At 45.4% G+C, this 27731-nt stretch overlaps 1 protein-coding gene across 2 annotated transcripts in view; it reads right to left on the bottom strand.

Annotated features, from left to right (window-relative positions):
* Window positions 1-17580, bottom strand: part of FA2H (fatty acid 2-hydroxylase) — a 65411-nt gene extending 47831 nt beyond the window's left edge. The window contains exons 1-2 of one of the 2 annotated variants that reach the window (XR_014528844.1): window positions 17505-17580; window positions 14049-14752 (exon numbers count right to left, since the gene is read on the bottom strand). Coding sequence is in view for 1 of the 2 variants with exons in the window: in XM_083515206.1 (XP_083371332.1) it covers window positions 14049-14336 (288 nt within the window). In the remaining variant the exon portion in view is untranslated. Of the gene's footprint in view, window positions 1-14048; window positions 14753-17504 lie in introns of those variants that run through there. The other variant, XM_083515206.1, reaches the window with a different exon arrangement.
* Window positions 17581-27731: the final 10151 nt, after the last annotated feature.

Consider the following 27731-nt stretch of genomic DNA (forward strand, 5'->3'; position numbering starts at 1 on the left):
AAGGATGGCTGTGTTTCGATTCACTCATTGTTCCGAAAGTGCGAATTAAGTGGGTTTGCCTCTAAATGCCAACTGAATAGAATTTCCCCCACGCCTCTCATCCCAAGTGATGTTTCTCTCTCATCCTTTCATGGTACTGAACAATAAAATAATTCAAAAAACAGCTTCCATCCTGACCTTTCTGCCCCCTTCACATCTTTTTGGGAAAAAATGAGTCCCTTCCTTCACGTACCAGATCACCTGCTCAGAAATCTTGACTCGGCAACTCTTTCAGAACGTTTTGGGTGGTTTTTTTCTTTTACAACTGCCTACACATGGAGCAATCCTCGTTCTCTTTCTAGATCCCTGCCCCATATTTCAGTAGCATGAAAAATTTGCTAATGTGTACAGAAGTAGCACAACTGAAGACAACAGCAGAAACCTCCGAAGCTGACCAAACAACACTTACCAGAGCCAGTGTGGAGTGGTGGCTATAATTCTTGACTAGGGAAGCCAGAGGCCTTTCTCTTGGGCATTGTCGGCCAATTGGTGCCAAAGAAAGACAGAATTTTTTTTATGTACGCTACGACAGCAGCAAGAATACTCATCGCAAAGTATTGGAAGACACAAGATCTACCCACCGTGGAAGAATGGCAGATGAAAGTGATGGACTATATGACACTGGCTGAGATGACTGGCAGAATCCGTGATCAGGGGAAGGAGACGACGGAAGAAGATTGGAAGAAATTTAAAATCTATTTGAAGGACTATTATAAACTTGATGAATGTTAAAATGTCAAGGCTTTGAGAATGAAAGGGTTACAGCGAGTTAAGAATAGATTGAAGGTAATATTAGTAAGACACATCTTTGGCAGAATTGTTAGAAGTTGCTGAAAAACTTTGGCATTGAGATGCAGAAAGGGGAGGTATGGGGGAGTCTGAGAAACGAAGTTTATGAAAATTTGGTTATGAAATTATACGTGTTTGTATGTATTTTTATATGTTTGTATTGTTTTAAAATTTTTTTGTAAAACTAATAAAAATATATTTTTTTAAAAAAAATAGAATTCTTGACTAGGAGCTGAGAGACCAGGGTTCCATTCCACACTCAGCCATGAAGCCCACTGCGTGATTTTGGGCCAGTCCCTGCCTTTCAGTTTAACCTACAGTTGCTGTGAGTTGCTGCTAGGATAAAATGTGCAGAGAGGGAGAAGTGTATCTGCTACCTTGAGTTCCCTCAGAGAAAAAGTGGAAAAGAAATTTATTATTATTATTATTATTATTATTATTATTATTATTATTATTATTATTATCCTATACTTCGCTTCTCACAGGGAGGGAGCCACCAGAAGGCCCTCAGAGCTGGACCTCTGTGTCCAGGCTGAATGATGGGAGTGGAGATGGGCCAAAGCTGTTTAGGGCTTTAAAGGTCAGCACCAACACTTTGAATTGTGCTCAGAAACGTACTGGGAGCCAATATAGGTCTTTCAGTTATATGATCTCAACAGCCACTCCCAGTCACCAGTCTAGCTGCCACATTCCGGATTAACTGTAGTTTCCGGGTCACCTTCTAAGGTAGCCTCACATAGAGCGCATTGCAGTAGTCCAAGCAATTAAAATTATGTACATGTTCCAACTGTTACAACATTTGTCCTGCCCCTTAGGGCTGAAGCTGGCAAGTGCTGGGCAGCCAAGGAGGAAGCAGGGTTTCTCATACCCTTAGCCAGCAGGTGCCTCATCCAACAAGCAGCATTTCCCAAGCCTTAAAGCTTTGCAATCTCGGTTTAGCTAATCACCAGGAACAGCCAAATAGAGTTTATTTTTGTTTCTGGGATGCAACCAACAATGGCCATTGATACCTCCCTTTTCTCTGAGGTTTCTAATAATCCAGCCTGTTTTGGACTTGGCTGTTGAAAATAAGAGCACTTGAAAATAAAACTGCCAATATTACAACACTGTTAGGCAAACCTATATGATGTGACCGGACTTGGAACACTTTATACAGTCCTGTCTGTTCTGTTCTCAAAAAGTTCACGTCAGAATTGGAAAAGGAAACAAAAAATGATGAGGGTGATGGAGCAACCCCTGTGTGAGGAATGGTTGCCGTATCTATAACTTTTTAGTTTAGAGAAAAGGTGAGAGAATGGTTTTTCTACCTGCCTCATAGCACTAGAACTCATGGACCTCCAGTGGAGGGAGAACATAGGCGCCATGGCTAGTAGCCATGAATTTGTCTAATCCTCTTTTAAAGCCATCTAGGTTTATGACCATCACTGCCTCCTGTGGGAGGGAGTGCCATAGTTTAACTATGCTCTGTATGAAGAAGTCCCTCCTATTTATCTGTCCTGGACCATCCAGAATTCAATGGATGTCCACAACTTCTAGTGTTCAGAGAAAGGGAGAAAACCTTTTCTGTATATTTTCTCCAACAGTAATCTAATTAGTACTGAATTTTAACTCCCAAAGAGAGGCACTCGTGAGATTCTCACAGAGCTTTGGGAACGCTGCACCTTGCCTTGGGGGTAAGGGGAGCCATTTGCTAAATTGTATCAGGCCACAAAATGACTCAGGCTGCACCGCTTCTGCTTCCTTGTCCTCCCATTCAAAGCTCTCCCCAGCCATGTGCCCAACCCTCTCCTCTCTGCCCAGATTCTGCTCCTTCAAAAAAGAGGTTTGCATACCTTATCTAAGGGTCACACCAACTGGGACAATCAGCAGCCACACCTATTGGTTCACACTGATCTGCCCTATTCACATATAAGGGAAGAGTGGGGAATCTAATGTATACCTCAGGGTGGGAAACTCATGACCCTTGCAGTGTTGTTGGACTACAACTCTCATCATCCCTCCCAACCCCCATCATTGGCTGCTGAGAATTGTGAGTCCAGTAAGATCTGAAGGGTGGCAAGTTGCCCTGTCTTGGTCAAGAGATGCAGGAGGTTGAAGAGAGATTTCAAGATTATCCTAGGCAAAACTTGCTGTTTTCTATACCATAAACCCAGGCAGATGTGCTGGTCCAGGGGGTGGGGGTGGGGCATCACAACACTTACTGCGCTATAGTGATTTTGAAAATTATGTTCTAATGAATAAACATAGCATCTTCCCTATTTTTACAGCTTATGAAATTGCTGAGTTCAGCTGGCTACAGATGGGATTGTAACGCTGACAGAATATGCCTTCTACCACTTGAACACAGATCTTTACTTTGTGGGGGTGGGAGTTACAAGGTCCCAACCAACAGGCCGTGCTACCCACGTCAGCTTTCATTGCCCTTTTACCTGGTGGCTCTACCTAAAACCTCCAACTTTGCAAATATATACAAAAACCACCATGTTTCCCTTGGGTGTTGCTCTCTGCCTCACAAAGGAGTCAGTTTTCCCATTTGAGCAAGGGACAATTTTATATCCTCAAGATATTGGGGGGGGGGGGAGCTTTGTTCTTTCTCTACCTCAGCTACACAAATAATTCCACCACCACCATGGATACAAGTGTCCCTGAGACTCTGGAGAGGACCAGTTGGCGACCATTTGGTCATCCCATATTTCTCCTTTTATTGTGACTTTATCAAACCCTTCTGATCAAATCTGCCAGGATGATCAGGTGCATTTTATAACCTCCTAATTTATGCCTTTTGGCTCAGGATGCATCTTTCACGTTCAGTGTGGCCAAGGACTGGGCTCTTCAGTGAGCAAAACCCGCCAGAACTGATTGCAGATTTTCTGCAGCTTCCCTGCTTGGAGTTGGTGAGAGGATTTCATCTCAACTGTCGGGGACTGAGAGGGGACTAGTGATGTAGGGGGTGTGGCACAGCCTGCAAAGCAGAAGTGAGGGCAGGGGGAAGAGGAAGAGTCAGGGCAGTCTGAGGAGAGGGAAGATGAGCCAGATATGGCTCAAGAAGATGCTGTTCTGACAGCAGGCAGGTCAGTAGACGCCTCAACTTCCCTCACCCCACTGTCTCCTAGAACCAGGAGGGGCTTGAAGTGGGAAGAGCAGTGGAGACTTCTGTGCAGGAGAAGTCTCAGGTTACAGGTGCGTAATCCTTCGGGGAGGGTATATAAGCCGGAAGAGGGGCACGGTCAAAGGCACAGCTGCCTAGTGACTAGAAGCACGTGTGTGCGTGCATGTGCAGCCAGAGTACTGTGGAAGCTGCTGAAAGTGCTTCTTTTGTCAATAAAGACTTAACTATCAGACAGGTGTCTTCCTTAGCTGGGGTGAGCCAAGACATCAATGTCCATTTTATTTTCCTTGGTGTTACTATTTTTTAATCTAACTCATTTTAATTGATTCTCCTTTATGCTATTAGACACATTAGGATAGCATTTTTAATGTGCTTCTCATTTTTTTCTCTCCGTCTTGGCCATTGTAACAATAAAGGTTTGTTTCGTTTCACCACAGCAACTTTCAGGGGATTCTGAAATCGTTGTGCACCTACCAGAGACTAATCCAATTAAGTTGGTCGAACTGCCCCTGCATTGCATCATCATATTGATGCACCTGCAGACTTTTGTGCTCCAGCATAATTCTGGGCCTTCACTTTCTCACCCACTCCTTGGTTTTGCTTAACATCCTAAAGAGGGGTGGGGCAGCCAGGTGCACGTGCCCTGCTGGGCCATGGAGCGTAAGCTGGCAGAGGGAGGGGCACCAGGGATTGGCTGCTTTCTGTTTGAGTTTATAACTTTATTCTAACAAGAATCCCACCGCAGGTCTCAGACACAGCTCAAAAACATTATAAAATTATGTATAGCATATGTAAAGTGGCTAGAAAAATACCCCCCATAATACTAGTAGTGGAACGTTAGAAGATTCAGGAAAGACAAGATAAAGTCCTTCTTCACACAGCATAGAGTTAAGATATGAAACTCCCTCCCACAGGAGGCAGTGATGGCCGCCATCTTGGATGGGTTTTTAAAAAGGCATGGAAAAATTCATGGGGGAGGAGGCTACCAATGGCTACCAGCTAGTGCCAGCAGCCACCAGCAAGCAGCAGGAGGGGCAAGCACATTGCGGAGGGACATGGCCAGATGGCAAGGCTGGGCAGTGAGGGCAGGTTAGCTGCTTGATGTTCCCTCACCCACCTACCTACTTGGGGTGCTGCCACCCAGGTGAAGAGGCCTCCCCCGCCCAGTTCTGGGAAGGAGGCAGCAGGGTCCAAGATCCTGTCAAAGCATCATGCCTCCTTCCCTAAGCTGGGCAAAAGGTGGCGGTTCTGCATAATGTTGCATGCCGCCAGAAAAAAAGCACTGCTATTAGCCATGACCGCTGTGCTCTGCCTCCATGCTTGGAGGCTGCAATGCTTCTGAATAGCACTTTCTGGAAACCACAGGAGGGATGAGTCCTCTTGTGCTGAGATCCTGGTTTCCCAGAGGGATCTGGCTGGCCACTGTGAGAACAGGAGGCTGGACTAGATGGTCCATTAACTTTTCAGTGTTACGATGCAAGGATATTATGTGACCTGTTATGTATTGTTATTGTATTTAGGTTTAGGTGTTTTGTGTGAAGGATTGACTGGGAGAACCAGGGCCGGATTTAGGTTTGATGAGGCCTTAAGCTACTGAAGGTAATGGGGCCCTTTATATGTCCAGCTGTCCTTTGTCAACAACAAATTGTCACTGTTTTTTGTGTTGGATATATGCTGTATGGTAATTTATGGACCTAATAGGCATCTAAAGCCATTTGCACATAACATAATATGTATTTTATCAAAGTAATTGTTGAACTGAAATACAAGTAAGAAGTATATTAATAGTGAAATAATTATTAAGCTCCACCTGTATGTAAGTTTTATTTGTTTTTTATCTTATATTTTGGAAATGTACATCCAGGGGGTTTTTTCCTTTAAATTTTTTTGGGGGCCCAAGAGACTGGGGCCCTAAGCTATAGCTTATACATAAATCCGGCACTGGGGAGACCTGCAAATGATTTGCAGTTGATCAGCAGGGATCCTCCTTTGCCAACACCACCTCTCTCTCCAGACACATTATTCGGGTGAAAGGCTGCATCATATCAAATGGACAGGAAGCTTTTGTGTATAGGCACCTGACTCACATAGAGACAGCTACCTGCATAAGCTCCCCTACCTCAAACATCCAGGCTATTGCATCAAGGACAGCAGTGGGACGGCCACAGCCCCTTCACACCTGAATTGCCCCTTAATGCGAACAATGTGGGGGTCAATTCATTTAGCCAACAATGTGAGTTTTCTGGAAATGTTGCAGTAAGCAATCCCTCCAGAGGTTCTTTTCATCGTGCATTCGTGATTACTGGTATTTATGATGGTATTCAAGGTGGTTAGACACAATTCCCCTTTCAATACTCTTTGCACCTGTTTCTGGGCACAAATACAGCTTCACTCCGTCACTGCAATATCCCACAATTTTATGCAGAAATCCTGTTACTTTTCATATTATAGGCTTTTTCGAGAGGAAGGGGTATATTCTGCAGTATGTCACTGGTGCAATTATAGTACATCAATGGTGGAATTATACTGGACCATCCACACATCATTGTGCTGTATTACTTCTTCTGCAATGTTTCCCTAACATTAGCACATTATTGCCATCTTGCACTGTAGCACAAAGAACGTGCGGCAAAAAGACCTGAAAACATTTGTGGTATGAAAAGTGACAGAATTACCAAAAATAACAAAAAACAACAACAACCACCATAAATCAGTTTGTGATTTAAAAAAGAAAAAAGCCAATTCATCAACATTTTTTGTGCTAACTTCTCTTAATATACACATTTTTGCAAGGCTGATATCCCTAATATAATACGTTTTAACCTTATTTAATCATCAGGGGCACTGTTTGTGGATTGCTCTCCCCTGGAAGGCTTGCCTGGTGCCTTCATTAGATATATTTAGACATTAGGCAATAACATTCCTCTTCTCCCAGGCCTCCCATTAAACAATCTATGGCCTTTTAAACTGTGGGAGTATGGTTTTGCTTGTTATTATGGTACGTATTTTTGTGGGTTTTTTATTGTAAACCACCCTGTAATCTTCAAAGGAAGGGTGGTATAGAAATTTAATTAATTGATTGATTTCACTAATATTGTTGTGGGTTGTGGTTTTTTAAAATGCACACTTGTTTTGCTAGATATGCATCTTTCTGCATTGCAAGATTCCGATAAGTACAAATTTCAAAGGACGCCTGTATCGTTTCGGAAAGAGCTTGGCTCAAATGCCATCCAAACCAACCCTCCCCTCGCCTGTCAGCACACCTGCTTCCTTCCGCACCTGACTTCTGATGTGTGTTTTAAAAATGTGTCTTTGTTTCATTCAGTCGTTTTTCGCTGAAAGCGCCCCCTGTGCCGACAGCAGCGTGAGAGCACGCACTCGCAGGCACACGCAAGCATCCTAATTCCTGATTCGTCTTGGCTCTTTCCCCAGAGAATAACCGAGAAGCTCCGTTGCAAGGCACCGCCTGAGGCTAGCTGTGCAGCAGCAGGAGGTCCCTGTTTGCTTTCTTTCCTCCCCATGTCACCGCGGAGTGTTTCTCTTGGGTCGGGTTCTGACAAGGGCAAGATAAGGCGATTGTCACCGAGGCCAGTGGCCCCCAGCGCCGCTGGCGAGCCGCTCCCTTGGTGCCAGGCTGTGCTCGGTCTGCCTCCGTGGCTGCTTCCCCATATCGCCTGCCTTTACACATCATCAATGGCATTTCAAAGGGGAGAGAATAAGAACTCGTTTGTCTGGCTTGGCGCATTCCCGAAACCTCGCTGGACTCGTTCTGCCTGTGGAGGGGCAAGGAGAGCCGAGGGGCACGGAAGGAGATGGCGAAGAGAGAGGCGCAGAAGACACGAGCAGGCAGCCAGGAGGAAGGGGGTCGGAGCCCAGCACCTGCGCACTCCCCGGGAGGTGGCTGAGACCTTGGAGGAGGATGCTTGGGCAACCCCTCTAGGAAATTAAGATGCTGGGCTCTTTATTTGCCCTACAAGCAAAGAAATGTGTGGGTGTGTTTAAAAGTGGGGGGAGGCTTTATATGGCTGCACTGAGCCTCATAAAATGAAGCAAGCTTTGCTTCTACAAACATTGAAAAAGATTGCATTGTGTCCATCATTAGCCAAGAGGTACTGGCCCAAACTTTTTTACACACACACACACTTTTTTAAATTTATGGGTCCTATTGTTAATCCTTTCCCCCTGCCTCTTTTATAATAATTCAAATCTTTTACATCTTCATTATATCCAAAATTCAGCAGTAAACTGCAAGTGCTATGCCAATCCTAATAACAATTTTAATCAGAATCAGAAAATGGTACTGGCCCAAGTCTTGCTGCCCTCCTTCCACTTCTGGATTAAATCCCTCGGTTTTCCCAATGGGGCTGACATCATCTAGATTTGCTCCCTCTCTGCTGCTAAATTTCTTATTTAATCTGTATGGCAGAGTTACACACTTTGCAGGCTCAGAACAAGAGGCAGCCATCAGCAGCCCCTCTCCTCCAGGAAACTGCCTGACCCTCTTTGAAAGCCATCCAAGTTGGTGGCCCTCACTGCATCCTGTGAGAGCGAGTTCCATAGTTTAACTACGTGCTTGCATGAAGGAGGGCTTCCTTTTCACTGTCTCACAGAAGCGTGGTTGCCTCATCCTTGTGCCTCGGGCCCCACTGCAAAGCTACCTTGGTGCGCTGAGACAAGCAGGGAGCTAATTCTGTCCCAGAGTGACTGACTGAGGCTCCCAAAAGGCCCTGGAGGGGAACAAAGGCCCTGTATTACCACACATGGATTTTAGAGAAAGGTGCTTTGCCATGTGCTCTTGCCTCACTGAGTACAAGCCTTCATAAAGACCTTGGCCATAGGTCAAGTTGCTTCTGAAACTTGCTCCTAAACATGGCAGTAGGGCCGGCCCACCCATGAGGCGAACAGAAACACCTGCCTCAGATGGTGAGATGCCATGGGGCAGGGTCCCTATAAGCGCCCCATCCCCAGCAGCAGCCGCAGCAGCTGGTAAGCAAGGCCTCAGATGGCGAGACAGGGAAGGCCACACCTGTATGATAGATAAATTATTACACAGGAGGAATAAAGCACCTATTCTGTCCACACACAAACAGTTCAGAAGACTAAAACACACATTTCTCCCAGAATTGGGCATCAACAACTGCTACCGTCTCCACATTATATTGGCATGCTTCTTGAGCTTGAGTCAAATCAAGGATATATATGCCCAAGTCTCCTAGAAGGAGCACAGGAAATCTTCTTTGAGCGTTAGCCATAAGAACATTAGAAGAGCTTTCTGGATCAGCCCCAAGCAACCTGTTCTCACAGTGGCCAACCAGATACCTGTGGGGAGTTAGCAAGCAGGGCCCAAGCACAAGGGCAGCACTCTGCCTTCCTGTGGTTTCCAACAACTGGTGTACTCTAGCCACTCAAGGATTCAGGGGAAGAGGAGCCTGAGGTGACCTCCTAATTCTGAGCATGACCCTAAGCCCCAGAGCAGCCAGCAGCTCTTCCTGGCATGGCTGCAAGTACTTCCAGGTCAGGCTTGGATTTTTGCTTGACCAGAACTTTGCTTTGCCTGGAGCGAAAGTCCCGTCCCAGCGGTACTCCTTGGGACAGACCACTTAGCTCCCCCAACTCAGTACTCTTCTTAGCTACCCTTGACCTCAACTCCTGTCCTCTCTGGAACTTTGAGGGCAGGACTTTAGAGGTGGAGATCAAGGGCACCGCTCAGCAGAATGAGGGCCCCCAAATGCAGCAGGCCTGGCTTGCACATTTTGAGAAAGCAAATGAAGACACACGACAATCTAAAGACCACTGTCCCCCAGCAAAAAAGTCTATTAAGTCCAGAGTTCCACCACAACCCCTGGTCCCCCAGTTCAGAAAGCACCCCCAGTTCTATGATCTGGCTCACCACCGCCTCAGCTTTAGCCCACCTGTGGATCTGGCACCCCACGCCATCAGGCATGCCAGTCCCTCCCTGGCTGCTTTTCTTCCGGTCGCACAAGCCAAAGGTAAGCATTCCCACACCAGCAAGGGACTAACCCCAAACCCAGGTGCTTCTTGGTGGTGGCACCCACCCTGTGGAACACCCTCCCATCAGATGTCAAGGAGATAAGTAACTAAACAACCTTTGGAAGACATCTGAAGGCAGCCCTGTATGGGGACGTTTTTAATGTTTAATGTTTTATTCTGTTTTTATATATGCTGGAAGCCGCATAGAGTGGCTGGGGCAACCCAATCAGATGAGCGGGGTACAATTGTTGTTGTTATCATCATCATTACTATTTTTATTTGCAACTGAGCTTTCCAAACCGCAAGGCCTCTTGGTGCTCGGCCACAGGTCTTTTCAGAAGTCAGGTCTTCACACCAAGGCCCCAAATGCAGCGCTATCCATTCAATGCAAGGGCACATTAACGAACCTTGAAAATTCCCTGCAGGAGGAACACAACACTTCTGCTGCCTTTTCCTAAACCTCAACATTTTGTCAAGAGTAGGAGAGAGGACATAATACCCACCGATGGGCAAGCCCTTAAAAGACTGGTCATACAGGAGGAGCAGACTCAAAGAAACTGCCCTCCAAGCCTCACCCACCCACTTGGCCATATTGTCTTGGGCGGGGGAACAACACCAACAAGGTTGTCCCACACCTTGCCCTTTCAGGCTCATTTCTTTTCATTTTCTAGGAACAACAGGGGTAGGGAGGGAGAGCCCTCTTATGCTCAGGTGAGGCTTGCAGGTTTTAGGGTTGCCATATTTGAAAAAGTGAAAATCCGGACACAAAGGTTGTTGAGTTTTTTACCTATTTTTTAGGGAAATCGCCAAATAATTAACACTTCCAATATGGACTGCCATGTGCCTGGGTTTTCCTGGACGTTTCAGCCGCTTTTTGAAAATTCCACCCAGACACCATTTTCGATGGACATATCCCAGCTACATCTGGGAAATTCCAGACGCATGGTGATCCTAGCAGTTTTCCTCTAATGGGCATCTGATTGCCTTTATGAGGAACAGGGTGCAGGACTAAGTAGGCCAGAGTTCTGATCCAACAGGGCTTTTACGATGTTTAAATCAAAGTTTTTCAGAGGCTCACGCCTTCTGCTAATTAATTAATATGGAAAGTAACTCTCAAGAACATGACTCCTCCCTGCTGCAAGATTGCAATCAATGTCCATTTGTCATGCATTTTGATGTTGCAATGTAGCATCCTGGGAAACTGAACAAATGCATTTAAAACAAAAGCACCTAAGATTCCCAATAGTTGGTTTTGCATCTGTGCACACCTGTCATTTCAAGTCAGCAAGCTCAGTTTTAAAATCGCCCAGCTGGGTCTTCCACAGACAGCCCCACCATGCTGTCCTTTCTCAGAAACCTGATGGGGGGGAGCAGGTGGAGGAGAGTGTGTAGCTTTGCAGGGGAGCTCAGCTCAAGCATGGGAGGCAAAATATCCCAGATAATCATTAGCAGCCCAGGCCTGGCCATGCTGGCTCATACAAAGGTGCTTCCTATTTGCTCTGGCATCCAGCTTGCAGGTGGATCCCTCCACTGAGCCCCACCTTTCACCTGTGCCCTAAAGGCAACCAACACTAAATTAACCAAGAGGACGAGCTGCATAGCAGGAGGTTACTCTGTCCCCATTTTTTCGCAAATGTATACAAAGATAAATCTGCCCCAGAAGGCTGCAGACTTGAGCAGAAAAATCAGTGGGTGGGTGGAGAAGGAGCCATTTTCTCAGATCAAAATCACACACCAAAATGATCCTCTCCTTCGTTTTGCTGCTTTTGTGTAAAATAAAAACTTGCGGTGGTATGTTTTCTTTGTGTGGGTGTTTTCATGTACCCTTCCAAAGGTGCTTTTATCGTGGCAAGGGGACTCTCTCACTGAGCAAAGCAGTCTAGGGAGGGTGATCTTCAGCAGGAAAATGACAAGAGCGGAAAGCACCAAGCAGAAGAATGCTGGTCTTCTACTCAAAAGGGCAGCCTCGCTGGGGAGCTACCTCTCTTTACTGTGAAACACATACACTGTGGCAAAGTTTATCTCATCATTTCAATCATGGCCCTAAAAGGCTGAATACTTACTAAGGGACTAGGGGCATGATCTGCAATGGGGAGGAGAGACAAGGAGATAAGCAGCATCATGCATTACATATCGTTTCATAAGCACCACTCCTTCATGACAGCAGACAGTCATTGTCTTCAAAAGTGCCTTCTTTGCACACACCCCATAGACGTTGGCAAATCAGAGGTGCAGAACAGGGGGGTGGGAAACCTTGCACGTGCGAGCGTAAGCACGTGGCCCAACAGAATCAGGCAAAAAGTCTCTCTGGTGCATGGGGGGAGGACCTCCGAATATTGCTTGACCACTATCCCCAACCATCAGCCATGCTGAGGGATCTGGCGTGGGGTGGGTGACAGCAGCGGGAGCAGGGAAGGCCTTTTGAGTTTCCTAACCCTTCAGCGCATTACAAGCCGCCCAGGTGAATTCCTCAAGTTAGTTAAGCACCAACCATAAAGTTTCCCAAGGGCACAGGAGGTGCCCTCCACCCACCCTTGCTGATGGCATCACGATCTCTGCACTTGCCAACGCCTCTCCTGATCAAGGAATGCCCCGCTTAGAGCTACTGTCACCGTGTGCTATTGAGACACAGCCAAGCCCAGCTGGGTTTTCAAGCCCCAACCGGAGCTCTAGGGCTGCATTCTGGAGGGAGGGTTGGGCTGGATGACCCCCGGGATCCCTTCCAACTCTACAATTCATGTAGCAGTTTGGGGGTTTTCCATGGCACCTCACCTCACACAGCACACACCTGCGTTACATTATATACGAGCTTTCATATGACACAAAAGCCTCTTCTGGAACTGCAACATAGTGCAAGTTTGGTATTCCGTGTCGTTTGCTTCCAGAAACAATCCATTTGCAAGCAATATGGAAATAAGCACCAAACTTGCACTACGCTCCACTATAGTTCCGGGAGAGGCACATGAGAAAGCTCAAATAAAATGTGGAAATAAACAGTTAGGGAAATGTTTCAAAAATGGAATGAACAGCCTTGTAAAAGCACATTCCTGCTCCTCACCTGCAGCATTGCTCAACCAGCACACACACACACACACACCCCATTGGGGAAGAGGGCAAGACAGCCCCAGCACAGGCACTGCCCATTGCCAGTAAACCTGCCTGCTTCAACACAGGCTCTTCCAAGGTTGTGAAAGATGCACATCCAGCCACACTCAAATTACAGGAAGGCCAGATGGGGGTCAGGCCAGGCCAGACCAGACGAAGCCAGTCGAGCCCCCAGTTGCCTTTTGGGATAGCCGCCCCCTTAGCTCTTGCTTCTAGGAGTGGGGGACCACAATTTGGCTGAACTGGAGGGAAAATAATGGCTAGATTGGAGGGAAAATATCAAAGGATGGGGGAGGGGGGAGGGTTCATTCTGCCCCCTCAGCCTCCCCCTCCACCATTCAATGACAGCACAACTGTGGGTGTAGCCAGTGGGTGGGGATAGCAGCTACCCCCCCCCCACTAAATCAAGTAAATAAATAAAAATGCTTAACTAAAAGTAGAAATCGTAAGAAGATTTTGAGATACTTTTCTGAACACTTGGGGTCAAAAGAATGTAACTGGTGTTGAGACATTTCGTTTCGAATCTGCTAGTAGACAGAGCCGGACAGAGGATGATGAGGGATGATGCCCTCCCCCTACAAATCCTGGCTACAGGTGAGAGCAAAACTGAACTGCTCATGTTCCCTCAGCTGATGGTTCCACCTTGGTGTACCTGGGGCAACAGGTGCTGCTACACAGACACCCCACTGCAGTGATGGTGGGTATGATGATGATGCCCCCAGCTGCTGAACACCTGTGGACGTGCCTGGCAGCCACCACTTGGCTTTCCAGGCTACCCACAGATAGACACACACACACACCCTTGTTTTTCTTCAGGCACTCCCCCACTCAACATCCACAAAGTAAGAGTATATTTAATTATGTCTGGGGTTTGTAATCCGCGCGCCCGTCCCCGCCCCACTGATTAACCGCTCCGAAAGAACCAGCTGCCCGGCGGCGGCGGCTTTCCCGGTTGGATTCCTGCCTGCCCCGTAGCCAAGAGTGGAGAAAGCTTTCGAGGAGGCGCCCGCGTTACCTCTTGCTGCTGCCGCGCGTCGTCGTCTTCAAGGTCGCCCACGTAATACTGCTCGAGCCAGCGGCGCGCGTTCTCCGAGTGCCGGTGCGGCGGTCCGTCCAGCTGAGCGCTCACGTCGGTGCCGGCCCGCTGGAGGAGCAGCTCGGGTCCGCCCGGGTGGAGCCGCACGAAGGCTGACAGGTCGTAGGCGCGGCGGGGGCCCACCAGCACTAGGCACTCGCCCGCCGCGCAGCGCTGCTGGATCTCGGCGCGTTTGTGCCCGCGGGGCTGCTGCGGGGAAGAAGCCATGGCTGGGCAGCGAAATCCTCGAGGGCGGCGGCGCAACAGTTCTTCCGACGGCTTCCACAGCACTGAGCCAGGCACCTGCTGCTGCTGCTGCTGCTGCTGCTGCTGCCCAGGCTTCCCAAAGAGTACTTAAGCCAGAGGCGCGGACACGCCCCGTCCCGTTGGTCTCCGGGCGCCACGCAATGCCGCGCTTGCCGCCTCGCTCCCTCCCCACGCCCATCCACCTTCCCACTAACCGAGGATGGCGACCAAACGCCACAAGGTTACAACATTGGGGACCTTTTCGTTTCGGGGCGAGACGGAGCACCCATGATGGGCAGCGGGGTGGGCGGCGGAACTTGGCGACGTTCTAAAAGAAGTTGAAACAATTTGTGCGGGAGCGGAGAAGTTTTTCTCCCCCACAACACCAGCCAACGAAGCTGGGGGAAGTCGGGGGGTGGGGAGAAAATGTTTTTTTTCGGAACATAAACTATGGCACTCACTCCTGCGGGAGGCGGTGAGAGACACCAAGCTGGAGGGCTTTAAAAGAGGAGGAGACAAATTCCTGGAGGAGAGGACTCCCAGTGGCTACTAACCAAGATGATTGTGCTCTTCCTACATGGTTGGAGGCAGAGAAGCTTCTGAATGCCAGCTGCTGGAACCATCGGTGGGGAAAGTGCTCTTGGGTCCTATTTGGGCTTTTCCCAAAGGCATCTGGTTGCGGCCCCGCCCCCCGCCCCCCTCAGGTGGAAAAATGCCTGCAGGTCTTCCAGAACTCGCAGCCAAAATGATGATGATGATGATGATGATGATGATGATGATGATATATTATTTGTACCCCGCCCTTCTGGCTGGGTTTCCCCAGCCACTCTGGGCAGCTTCCAACAAAGATTAAAAGTACATTAAAATGTCACACATTAAAAACTTCCCTGATCAGGACTGCCTTCAGATGTCTTCTAAATGCCAGGTAGTTGTTTATTTCTTTGACATCTGATGGGAGGGCGTTCCACAGGGGGGCGCCACTACCGAGAAGGTCCTGTAGCTTTGCTTCCCTGTAGCTTTGCTTGTCGCAGTGGGGGAACCACCAGAAGGCCCTCGGTGCTGGACCTCAGCCTCCGGGCAGAACAATGGGTGCAGAGACGCTCCTTCAGGTATACTGGGCCGAGGCCGTTTAGGGCTTTAAAGGTCAACACCAACACTTTGAATTGTGCTCGGAAACATACTGGGAGCCAATGTAGGTCTTGGTGGCCGCCCCCAGTGAACAATGTAGCTGCCACATTAATAATAATAATAATAATAATAATAATAATAATAATAATAATAATATCTTTATTGTCATTGCCCCCTCTCAGGGACAACGAAATTACTTGGCTGCTCCATCCACCCAGGTAGGGCACTCCACACAAAATCAAATCAACTATAAAAACACTAATTAAAACAATACAGTATAAAACAGCAAGGAAGATTAGATGACTTTCAAAGTCCGGGCTTCCCATTCAGGGCCGAGATCGCTCTGGAGAAGAAGCTGTTCTTAAGACGGCTCGTTCTTGTCTTCATCGTCCTGTATCTCCGTCCCAACGGCAGGAGCTCGAAGAGACAGTGACCAGGATGCGATGGATCTTTTACTATGTCCAGTGCCTTCCTATGGCACCTTATGGCATAAATCTGCTCTAAGGTGGAGAGTGGGCAGCCAACAATGCTCTCTGCTGCCTTAACAACTCTGCACAACCCCAACCTGTCCCGGGTAGTACAGCTTCCATACCACACACATAAGCCATAAGTGAGCACGCTCTCAATGGCACAGTGATAGAAGGCAAGCAGCAGTTTCTGCGGAAGATGGTTTTTCCTTAGAATTCTCAAAAAGTACAGTCTCTGCTGCGCCTTCTTCACAAGCCCCCTTGTGTTGACACTCCAGGACAGATCCTCTTGTAATTCAATGCCCAAAAATCTGAACGTTGTTACCCTCTCCACACAGACCCCATCAATCAAAAGTGGCTGGACATTGCTCTTCTGGACATTAATCCACATTCTGGATTACCGGTAGTTGTAGTTTCCAGGTCACCTTCAACGGTAGCCCTGAGTAGAGCGCATTGCAGTAGTCCAAGCAAGAGATAACTAGAGCATGCACTACTCTGGCGAGACAGTCTGCAGGCAGGTAGGGTCTCAGCCTGTGTACCAGATGGAGCTGGTAGACAGTTGCCCTGGATACAGAATTGACCTGCGCCTCCATGAACGTCTGTGAGTCCAAAATGACTCCCTGGCTGCACACCTGGTCCTTCAGGGGCACAGTTACTCCATTCAGGACCAGGGAGTCCTCCACACCAGCCCGCCCCCTGTCCCCCCAAAACAGTACTTCTGTCTTGTCAGGATTCAACCTCAATCCATTAGCCACCATGCATCCTCCAACCACCTCCAGGCACTCGCACAGGACCTTCACTGCATTCACTGGTTCTGATTTAAAAGAGAGGTAGAGCTGGGTATCATCTGCATATTGATGGACACCCAGTCCAAACCCGCTGATGATCTCTCCCAGCGGCTTCATATAGATGTTAAAAAGCATGGGGGAGAGTACGGAACCCTGAGGCACCCCACAAGTGAGGGGTCTGAACACTCATCCCCCCCACCACTTTCTGGACATGGCCCAGGAGGAAGGAGCGGAACCACTGTATAACAGTGCCCCCAGCTCCCAGCTCCTCTAGACGGTCCAGAAGGATGTTATGGTCGATTGTATCAAAGGCCACTGAGAGATCCAGCAGAACTAGGAAACAACTCTCACCTTTGTCCCTAAGCCCACCAGAGATCATCAACCAGAACGACCGAGGCAGTTTCAGTCCCATGATGAGGCCTGAATCCTGATTGGAAGGGATTCAAATGGTCTGCATCCTCCAGGTGCACTTGGAGTTGTTCAGCAACCACTCGCTCAATCACCTTGCCAAAGAATGGGAGATTTGAGACTGGGCGATAGTTGGTCAAATTGGCCAGGTCTAAAGATGACGTTGAGCTCTAACCCGTGTCTGGTCAGATTCAGAATGAGTTTTCTTGCCACTGACGCTCTAGCTGTCTCAGCGATTGTTTCCTCACCCTCAGCTCCAAAGAAAACCACAGGGCTGTCCGGGCTCCATGCAATCGGAGAGGGCGCTTTGGAGCCAGACAGTTGATAGCCCTGGTTAACTCCACATTCCAGCGGGACACCAGGGAATCAGCTGAAAGGCCATCAACATGGGATAAAGCATCCCCTACCACTCTCTGGAAACCATTTGGATCCATTAAGTGGTGGGGGCGGACCATCTGAATTGGTCCCACCTCCTTGCAGAGGGGAAGGGTCACGGAGAAGTCCAGTTGCACCAGGAAGTGAACTGACCATGGCACTTCTTTTGTTTCACTTTTACTTGGTGTCAGATCACTCATGTCACTAGAGGTGAACATCAGGTCTAAGGCATGTCCGTAACTATGAGTTGGGCCAAACTTATTCAGGGACAGCCTCATGGAGGCCATGCTTTCCACGAAGTCCCGAGCGGCCCCTTGTAAGGTCGTGTTGGCATGGATGTTAAAATCCCCTAGGACAACCATGCTAGGTGTCTCCAGGAGAACATCTGCCACGACCTGAAGCAGTTCAGGCAGGGAAACCTTGGTGCAGAGGGGAGGTCGGTACACCAAAAGGAATCCTGTACTGCCCCTATTGCCCAACTTCCAGAACATGCACTCAGAGAACTGGGTCTTCCCAGTAGGATGCCTGATGCAAGCTAGTGACTTCCTAAAATCACTGCAACCCTCCCTCCCGACCCACATGACCTGGATTGCTGTGCGTAAGAGAAACCTGGTGGACAAGCAGCAGCTAAGACTGGCCCATCTGCTTCATCCAGCCAAGTCTCTGTTACACATGCCTGGTCAAGTCCTCCATCCACAATCAAGCTCACAGATTCCTTTCATCCCTCCATTCAGCCAAAGATCAGCAAATATACTTCCAATTAAATTAAATTCCAAGTCCTTTCAGCATTATTCAGTTCAGTCTGTAGATAATAGAGGATGGGGAAGAATCAGCTCTAAGTTTCATTTGTAAACCTTTCGCAAAATAGAGCTTCCCTCCCTTTTTCCTTTTTTTACACACATAGAGTTCCATTTAACATTATATTCCATAACTGCAATCCAGTTACATCTCTCTTAACCTGTACATACATAACTTGAACTAGCATTTCAAGGGAGAGTTGCTGAATCATAACTGTAGAGAAGAAAACTTTATATAAAGAAGCCGTAGGCTCCCCTCCCCCAACACCATCTTTTACACCGAATGGAGTCTTCTTTTTTTCTTTACTTTTAAAATTTATTTATTTATTATTAATGCACAATGGGAAAAATCATACATCAAAACTAAACAAAAAAACAAGTAGAAATAATAATAAGTGAAGTAAAAAACAACAACAAACACAAAGCATTATAACAAAAAGAAAATAGGTCTTTTGAATACAGACCTGACCTCCTGTTTACTCCTTAATTCAATTACATATAACTTATTGCCGGTAAAAACTATTATCATATAATTTGAACTAAGATTCAGAGGAGGGCTGCCAAATAATAAATGTAGAGAAGAAAACTTTAAATAAAGAAACCATAGCTCCCCTCACCCCTATCTGTCTTTTGCACTTTCAAGTTCAAACCTTAATGACCTTGCAGCTGATTCAGTTCCACAATTTATTATTTCATCTCTTCTAGCACGTGCCTGTACATTAGTCCAAAGTAAACTCCAATTAGCAGGAGAACATCTGCTTCTTAATGGCGGTGTAGGAGGGTTATTGGCAGGCAAAGTGCTTTTGCACTCAGTGCCTCCCTGCCTCTCACAATCCATGCCAGAGCGAGAGCCAGGTACAGAGATGCATGAACTACTGTGGCAAGCCTTTCCCAGTCCAGGTTTACCCCCCAAAAATGAAACAATGAATAACAACAATTTAAACCATTCAAAATATTAAAATCAGCAATAAACAAAGCAGATAAAAACACACATCAATGTTTTAAATATCCAGGTAGGCTTGTCTAAGCAAAATAGTAGAGTGAAAATAGTACAGTGAAGGTGCCTGCCTGATATCAAGAGGCAAGGAGTTCCAGTGTGAGTGCTGGCACACTGAAAGATTGATTTATTACAGAAGAGGAGCAGGTATTATTTGGCACCTGTAACAGGACCAGTTCTGCAGATAAAAGCTACCGTGTTACATTTCTGTTGATGCACCCACATGTCCATTCTCTGTATGAAACAGACTTATGAAATGAAGTGTTGTAATACAAAAATAATACATGTACATCACAGGAGAGTGAACAAATGAGAAATGTTTTAATGAATTCCTGTGGGCATGTTGGAGTTCATTCGGTTGAGACACTAAGAACAATCTATCTTTTTTTTTTATAAAATATTTATTAAAGATTCTAAACAGTATAACACCATACACATACACAACCCAAAAGCAATAGAAGACACCATCACCAAAATGAGAAAATACATACAAAAAAAGAAAAAACAACAAACAAAAGATCATATAAAAGACATAAAAAAAATAGTTCAATTTCATAGATCAAATTTCCATAACCCTCTTTTCTGACTCCCTCACATCTCCCTTTTCTGTGTTCCCATTTACAAAATCTTGTTCAGCAATACTCCACCTTCTGTCAAAACTTGTTTTAAGTTGTACGTTTCAACTATTATGTCTCCAATTTTACCCTTTGTTATCAAATATTTAAATATTTAATCTTGTCATAATATTCTTCAGGTTTCACCTTTGTTCTTATAGTTAAGTTATTTTCATACTCCTCTCAGCTAAGTCACTAATGCCATATTATCTTTGTATCCTGCATCATTCTAACATTCATACAATTTACAATACTTTTGCAAATAGTCCTTAAATTTCTTCCAGTCCTCTTCCACTGTCTCTTCTCCCAGGTCTCGGATTCTGCCAGTCATTTCTGCCAGTTCCATGTAGTCTATCAGTTGCATCTGCCATTCTTCCAGAGTGGGCAAATCTTCTGTCTTCCAATATTTTGCAATAAGTATTCTTGCAGCTGTTGTCGCATACATAAAGAAAGTTCTGTCCTTCTTTAGCACCCTCTGGCCGACAATGCCCAAAAGGAAGGCCTCTGGTTTCTTGAGGAAGGTATATTTAAATACCTTTTTTAGTTCATTATAGATCATTTCCCAGAAGGCCTTAACCCTTGGGCACGCCCACCAAAGGTGAAAGAATGTTCCTTCAGTTTCTTTATATTTCCAACACTTATTGTCTGGCAAATGATATATCTTTGCAAGCTTGACTGGGGTCATGTACCACCTGTAAATCATTTTCATAATATTTTCTTTCAGGGCATTACATGCCGTGAATTTCACACCAGTGGTCCATAACTGTTCCCAGTCAGAGAACATAATGTTATAGCCAATGTCTTGCGCCCATTTTATCATAGCTGATTTAACCGTTTCATCCTGGGTATTCCATTTTAACAGCAAGTTATACATTCTTGAAAGTACCTTAGTTTTTGGTTCTAACAGTTCTGTTTCTAATTTCGATTTTTCCACCTGGAAGCCTATTTTTTTGTCCTTATTAAAAACCTCCCTGATCTGACCATAGTGTAGCCAATCCCGCACTTTATCCTTCAATTTCTCAAAACTCTGCAATCTCCATGTATCTCCATCTTTTTCTACTATTTCCCAATATCTTGGCCAATTGGCCTCCATATTGAGTCTTTTCTGAGCCTTAGCTTCCATTGGTGACAACCACCTTGGGGTCTTACTTTCTAATAAGTCTTTATATCTTGTCCAGACATTAAATACTGCCTTCCTGACAATATGGTTCTTGAAAGCTTTATGAGCTTTAACCTTGTCGTACCACAAATATGCATGCCACCCAAATACATTGTTGAACCCTTCCAAATCCAAAACATCAGTGTTCTCCAGAAGTAGCCAATCTTTCAACCAGCAGAAAGCTGCTGATTCATAATACAGTTTCATATCTGGCAGGGCAAACCCCCCTCTTTCTTTAGCATCAGTTAGTATTTAAAATTTTATTCTGGGCTTTTTGCCCTGCCAGACGAACCTGGAGATAACTCTCTGCCACCTCTTGAAACACTCCATCTTGTTCACAATCTGCAAGGTCTGAAACAAAAACAACTTTTTTGGCAATACATTCATCTTTATAGCGGCAATTCGACCCAACAAGGAAAGCTTCAGTTTGGACCAAATTTCCAAATCCTTTTTGATTTCTGACCAACATTTTTCATAGTTATCTTGAAATAGATTCAGATTTTTAGCCGTCATATTAACCCCTAGATATTTCACCTTCTTAACCACATTTAAGTCTGTCTCCTTCTGAAACCTTTCTTTTTCTGAAGTTGTCAAGTTTTTTCCCAAAACCTTAGTTTTCTGCTTATTTAATTTAAATCCCGCCACCCGACCAAATTCTTGGATCAATTCTAACACCCTTTTCGTACTAGATTCTGGCTCCTGTAATGTCAAAACCAAATCATCTGCAAAAGCTTTAAGTTTATACTGTTTAGCTCCGACCTGGATTCCTTCAACCAACCGGTCCCCTCTGATCATGTTCAGGAGCACCTCCAGGACCGAAATAAATAGCAGTGGGGAGATAGGGCAACCCTGTCGTGTTCCTTTCTCAGTCTTAAACTCTTCTGTCACCACATTATTAACTATCAATTTTGCCTTTTGTTCTGAATAAATTGCTTCTATACCATTTTCAAACCCCCGTCCCACTCCCATCCCTTTAAGATTTTTCTTCATAAAGTTCCATGAGATATTGTCAAAGGCCTTCTCTGCATCAATAAAAATCAATACTGCTTTTGTATTGGTGTTCATTTGCAAAGGTTCCAAAATGTCAATAATGTTCCTTGTATTATCAGACAAATGTCTACCTGGGAGAAAGCCTGCCGGGTCTTTGTGAATCACTTCATTTAACACTCTTTTTAATCTATTTGCCAAAATATCTGCAAAGATTTTGTAATCCACAGTTAAAAGGGAAATGGGACGGTAGTTCTTGAGTTGTGTCTTTTAAGTTTCAGATTTAGGTATCAATGTGATGAAAGCTTCTTTCCATGACTCCGGTGCCTTCTTCCCCTCCATAATCTCATTGCAAACCTCTTTCAATGGTTGAATCAGATGATCTTTCAAAGTCTTATAATATTTGGAGGTAAGCCCATCCGGCCCTGGAGATTTGCCCAATTGCATACTCTGAATGGCACCTTCAATCTCTTGCTCTGTTATTTTATAGTTCAGCATTATCTTATTTTCTTGAGATAGTTTTGGTAATCCGTTGTTTCTTAAAAATTGGTCTATCTCAGTCTCTTTCTGTGGCCCTTGGGTATAGAGTTGTTTAAAGTATCTCTGGAAACATTTTCTGATCTCCACAGGGTTCTGAATATTTCTCGCTTCAATCTCTAGGTTAGTAACCGTATTCAGTTTTTGTCTCTTTTTCAACTGCCATGCTAGCAGTTTTCCACATTTATTTGCAGATTCAAAAGTCCTTTGTTTCATTTGTTTAATTTTCCATTCAACTTCCTGATTTATCAATTTTGAATATTGTGCTTGATAGAGTTTAATTTCTCTCAGAATCTCCTGTGACTTTGGTTTCAGTCTTAACTTTTTCTCTCCTTTTATTTTCTCCAAAATTTTGTCTTTTTTCTCATTCTGAGCTCTTTTCTTTATCGTATTCTGTTGTATCAGAAACCCCCTCATAACCGCCTTACTTGCATCCCAGATTACTCTTTTTTCCACTGTAGTTTTCAAATTTATTTCAAAATAAGAACAATCTATCAACAGGATGTGAAACTGTCTTTTCTTTGATGTCTGAGAAGGATAAGTTTACCATATTTTTCACCCTATAGGACACACCGTCCCATAAGGCGCACCTAGTTTTTTTGGGGGGGAAATAAAGGGGTGGAATTATTTTTTCCCCAGGTGCGGGGCTGGGGAAGCCCGAGCTTCTACCAACCCCAGCCCCCAAACAGGCAGCTCTCTGCAAGCCGTGGGAGCCCAGCGCTGGCTCCCGCTGCTTGCGAAGAGGTCCGCGAAGCTTGGACGCGCTGAGCTCAGCGCGCGCAGGCTTCAGCATGCAGGCAACTCTCCGCAAGCAGCGGGAGCCCAGCGCTGGGCTCCCACTGCTTGCGGAGAGGTGCGCGAAGCCTGCATTCACCCCATAGGACACACACACATTTCCCCTTCATTTTTGGAGGGGGAAAAGTGCGTCCTATAGGGCGAAAAATGCGGTATACCAAATGGTAAAGTCAAGATAGCAAGGCTACATAGATGGCTTTATGAGGGACCATTAGCTCCTTCATTAGCTTTAGCACAAGGCTTTTTTGTTGATTTTGCTGCAAAAGACTAATTGGGCTACCTCTCTGGAAGTCCATTAGCTTTGAAAGGGAACACGCAGGCAGGTAACTGATTTGTAAATGTCTGTTGATGGCTGAGATCTGCAGGCATATTGTACACTGGGATATGCTGTACCTCAAAAAACATATATAGCTCCTCGGCGAAACTGAAGGAAGACTAGTGCAAAATAAATCCAATGCAGCAGAATGAAAAATACCGGGTCAAAGTTCAAATGAATGTTGGAACAAGTTGAAGCACATTCATACATTCCTGCCTTCACTCATGCCACCTATGAGAATTTCTCTAGAATTTTTTCTTCCTTTTGATAATTTCTGAATGCATTGTCCACTCATTAATTGGAGAATGATGGTCAAGGAAATGCAGGACTAATCAAGTCTGACAACTTCCTGAGGAACCTTGCCTGAAAGACCATTGGTTGCCCACCACCCCACAGTCCACAACTCCTTGACTACCCCTTGGTCAGACTCCTCCCTTAAAGACTGCTGGTGGGACATTGCGGCTAAATGGGGGAACTAGGAAGTCCTAGGTTTAAGCCTTCGCCTCAGTTCTGAGATCACTAGGCGGCTTACAGGAAGCAAGCCACCATCTCAGACTCTGCCAGCTGCTGTAAGGATTAGCACCATGATTGTGCATGGAATGTATCAGACAGCCTCAAAACATGCCATTAAAATGTGCTGCATTGTTCTGCACGCTCCTCCAAGCAGTGAGAAACCCAGTGGTGCAATGCATATTCAAGTTCTGGTTTCCTTGGAATGCAGTTCCTGGAGACAGACGGTCCTGCAAAGGTTGAAGGCCTTATATGGACAAGACCACCAATGGCTGTATTACCTCCACTCTCAGAGGCATCACATCTCTGAATACTTGTTCCCTGTGGACTAGAGAGGGAGAAGGTGGCAGGGCCTTTGGTCTGACCCAACAGGGCTCTTTCTGGTGGTGGATTGAGCAATGGCGTTCCTCACCTTCATTTATCTGTGGTTCTCAGGCTGAAGCCCCATAAATGGAGCCACTCCCCCATCAGCTACCTCTACAATAAAAGCCTGCAATAGCCATTGCACAGAGCCCAACCCACACATTTCCCATATTCTGGAAAGCTTTTATTCCTTTTCCCTTTTGCAGTGAACTGCCCATGTGCTGAGAGAGTCTATGACAAGTCTAGACAAGGATTTCCAGAATATTGGCCTTGTTTCGCCGTCCTGGGCTTCATCAGTAGTTAAAGCACTAAGTAATGCAAATAATCTAGACAGCATCTTTAAAAAGCAGAGACATCACCTTGCCAACAAAGGTCCGTATAGTAAAAGCCATGGTTTTCCCAGTAGTGATGTATGGAAGTGAGAGCTGGACCATAAAGAAGGCTGATCGCCAAATAATTGATGCTTTTGAATTCTGGTGCTGGAGGAGACTCTTGAGAGTCCCATGGACTGCAAGAAGATCAAACGTATCCATTCTTAAGGAAATCAGCCCTGAGTGCTCATTGGAAGGACAGATCGTGAAGCTGAGGCTCCAATACTTTGGCCACCTCATGAGAAGAGAAGACTCCCTGGAAAAGACCCTGATGTTGGGAAAGATGGAGGGCACAAGGAGAAGGGGACGACAGAGGACAAGATGGTTAGGCAGTGTTCTCGAAGCTACAAACATGAGTCTGACCAAACTGTGGGAGGCAATGGAAGACAGGAGTGCCTGGCGTGCTCTGGTCCATGGGGTCACGAAGAGTCGGACACGACTAAACGACTAAACAACAACAAATGCAAATAATACAATATCATGATCTCACACATTTTACAGCAAAAATAATATCAAACAATAAATAACTGTACATACCATATGTGATATTACAAGACAGTAGATCTTCTGGCATAGTAGTAGCTGTGGTAAGCAGCAACTGTTACAAAGTAGGGCTATATGGACAAGCACAATATTGATTGGGATACAGGTGTTGGCAGTCCACAGATACAGAATATCTTTCTTAAAGTGACCCATATGGCACAGCAAAAATAAAACAAACTTAATCCATGTTCAGATAATTTACATGAACACATTAATACAAACTCATACATTAATGTAAACACTTTTTGGATCTAAAGTACAGTGGTACCTCGGGTTACATACGCTTCAGGTTACATACGCTTCAGGTTACAGCCACCGCTAACCCAGAAATAGAGCTTCAGGTTAAGAATTTTGCTTCAGGATCAGAACAGAAATCGCATGATGGTGGTGCAGCAGCAGCGGGAGGCCCCATTAGCTAAAGTGGTGCTTCAGGTAAAGAACAGTTTCAGGTTAAGTACGGACCTCCGGAATGAATTAAGTACTTAACCCGAGGTACCTCTGTAATAGCAATCCACAGATGCACAATTAAGTACTGTACTCAAAATAATCCACTTGGCCCACAGAGGTGAAACAAACTTAGTCCATGCTCAGGTGTTCTACATGTAAACATTAGTACAAATTCACAAAAAACAACTATAATCAATTTCAGTATTCAGACCTGAGGGATGTAAGGAATTGAATAAGAAAATAAACCTAGTTTCTTTCTGCATAAGGATTTTTTTAGCTCATTCTACAGGACCTGAATATGTCCAAATTACAAAAAAATTTCAAGTCCTCATCGGAATGAGATGCTTCAATAAAATGTTGTACTAAAGGAGCATCTATTACATTGTTCTTGATCCTAGATCGGTGTTCTGATATTCTAACTTTGATAGGTCTGAGAGTATGACCTACATACAACAATCCACAGGGACATCTAATCACGTAAATTACATGTGGAGTAGCACATGTGGCAAATGCCTGTAAAATGAACTTAAAACATTCTTTGTTGTTAAGCTCTTTTACCGGCAGAGCATATTTGCAGGAGGTACAATGCCCACATTTAAAGAAATCATGTGGAGGACCAGACAACGTACGTTGTATGGGTGTTGATTTTAAATCCATATGCACCAATATATCTTTTAGTGACTTGGTGTGTCGTTTGGCGAAAAGGGGGGTATTATCACACCCAGGGATGTCTTTAAGAATATGCCAATGACGTCTGATAATTTTCTCAATTTCAAAAGTCATATGGTTATATTCTAGGGAAGTGTAAAGATCTAGTGTTAACATGAGAACCAGATGTCAGAAGGGTCGACCTCTCTCTTAATTGTGTGTTTTGAATGGCAGTTGTTATTACACAGTTTGGATAACCTCGTTGTAATAAGGATGCAGAAAGCAGATTTGAATGTGCTTTAAAGTCTTGTGGGTCAGATGAATTGCGTTTTAATCTTAGAAACAGACCTAAAGGAAGGTTATCACGGAGATGTTTGGGATGATTAGATCTATAGTGCAACAAGGAATTTCTATCTGTGCTTTTCTTATATGGACACACTTTAATTCTGGACTCATCCACAAAAAATTCTACATCAAGAAAAAGTAAATGATGTGGACTAGATGTACCTTCAAAGGTCAAGTGTGGACTTACACTATTGATCCAGTAATTAAACGCATTTCTCTGATCCACCAAGCTTGTAACTTTATCAAAAAAGAGCAACAGGATCTGAGAAGGCATATCTTCAATTATTGCCAGCACTTGTTGTCTGTTTATCTGCTCTGCTTCTGGTGATCCTCCCAATTTCTGTGCCTTTTCCCTCACAGAAATTTGTAACTCAGTCTCTGTAGCAGCCTCCGGTGCTAAAAATTGTGGTTGTCCCTTCTTCACTGTCTTTTCCTTGTAGATCCATCATTCAACTCTGGGTTGCTGCTGTTCCACTTTTGAGCTGGAAGTGGAGAAGCAGCTGTTTGTAGACTTCCAAGTGGGCAGTCCAAACGTTGGAGAGTGGCAGTGATTTTCATTGTGGGCAGGGTAAGCTAAGCATCAAGTACTTCTCTCCTGGTCATGATTGGCTCTTTTCACTGCACTTTTATTCCTCTCCATCCTCCCTACTCCCCCCTTTCTCTTCTTTCTTTCACTTTTCCCACTTCTTTCCAGTTCACTTCCCTCTCCCCTGGGTTCACACTTTCCCATCTCCTCCAACCAACCCTACTACAAGGGTGCTTCCTCTCCTCTCCCACCTCCC

Source organism: Podarcis liolepis, assembly GCF_965112155.1.
Source record: "Podarcis liolepis genome assembly, chromosome: 7".
NCBI classification, from domain to species: domain Eukaryota; kingdom Metazoa; phylum Chordata; class Lepidosauria; order Squamata; family Lacertidae; genus Podarcis; species Podarcis liolepis.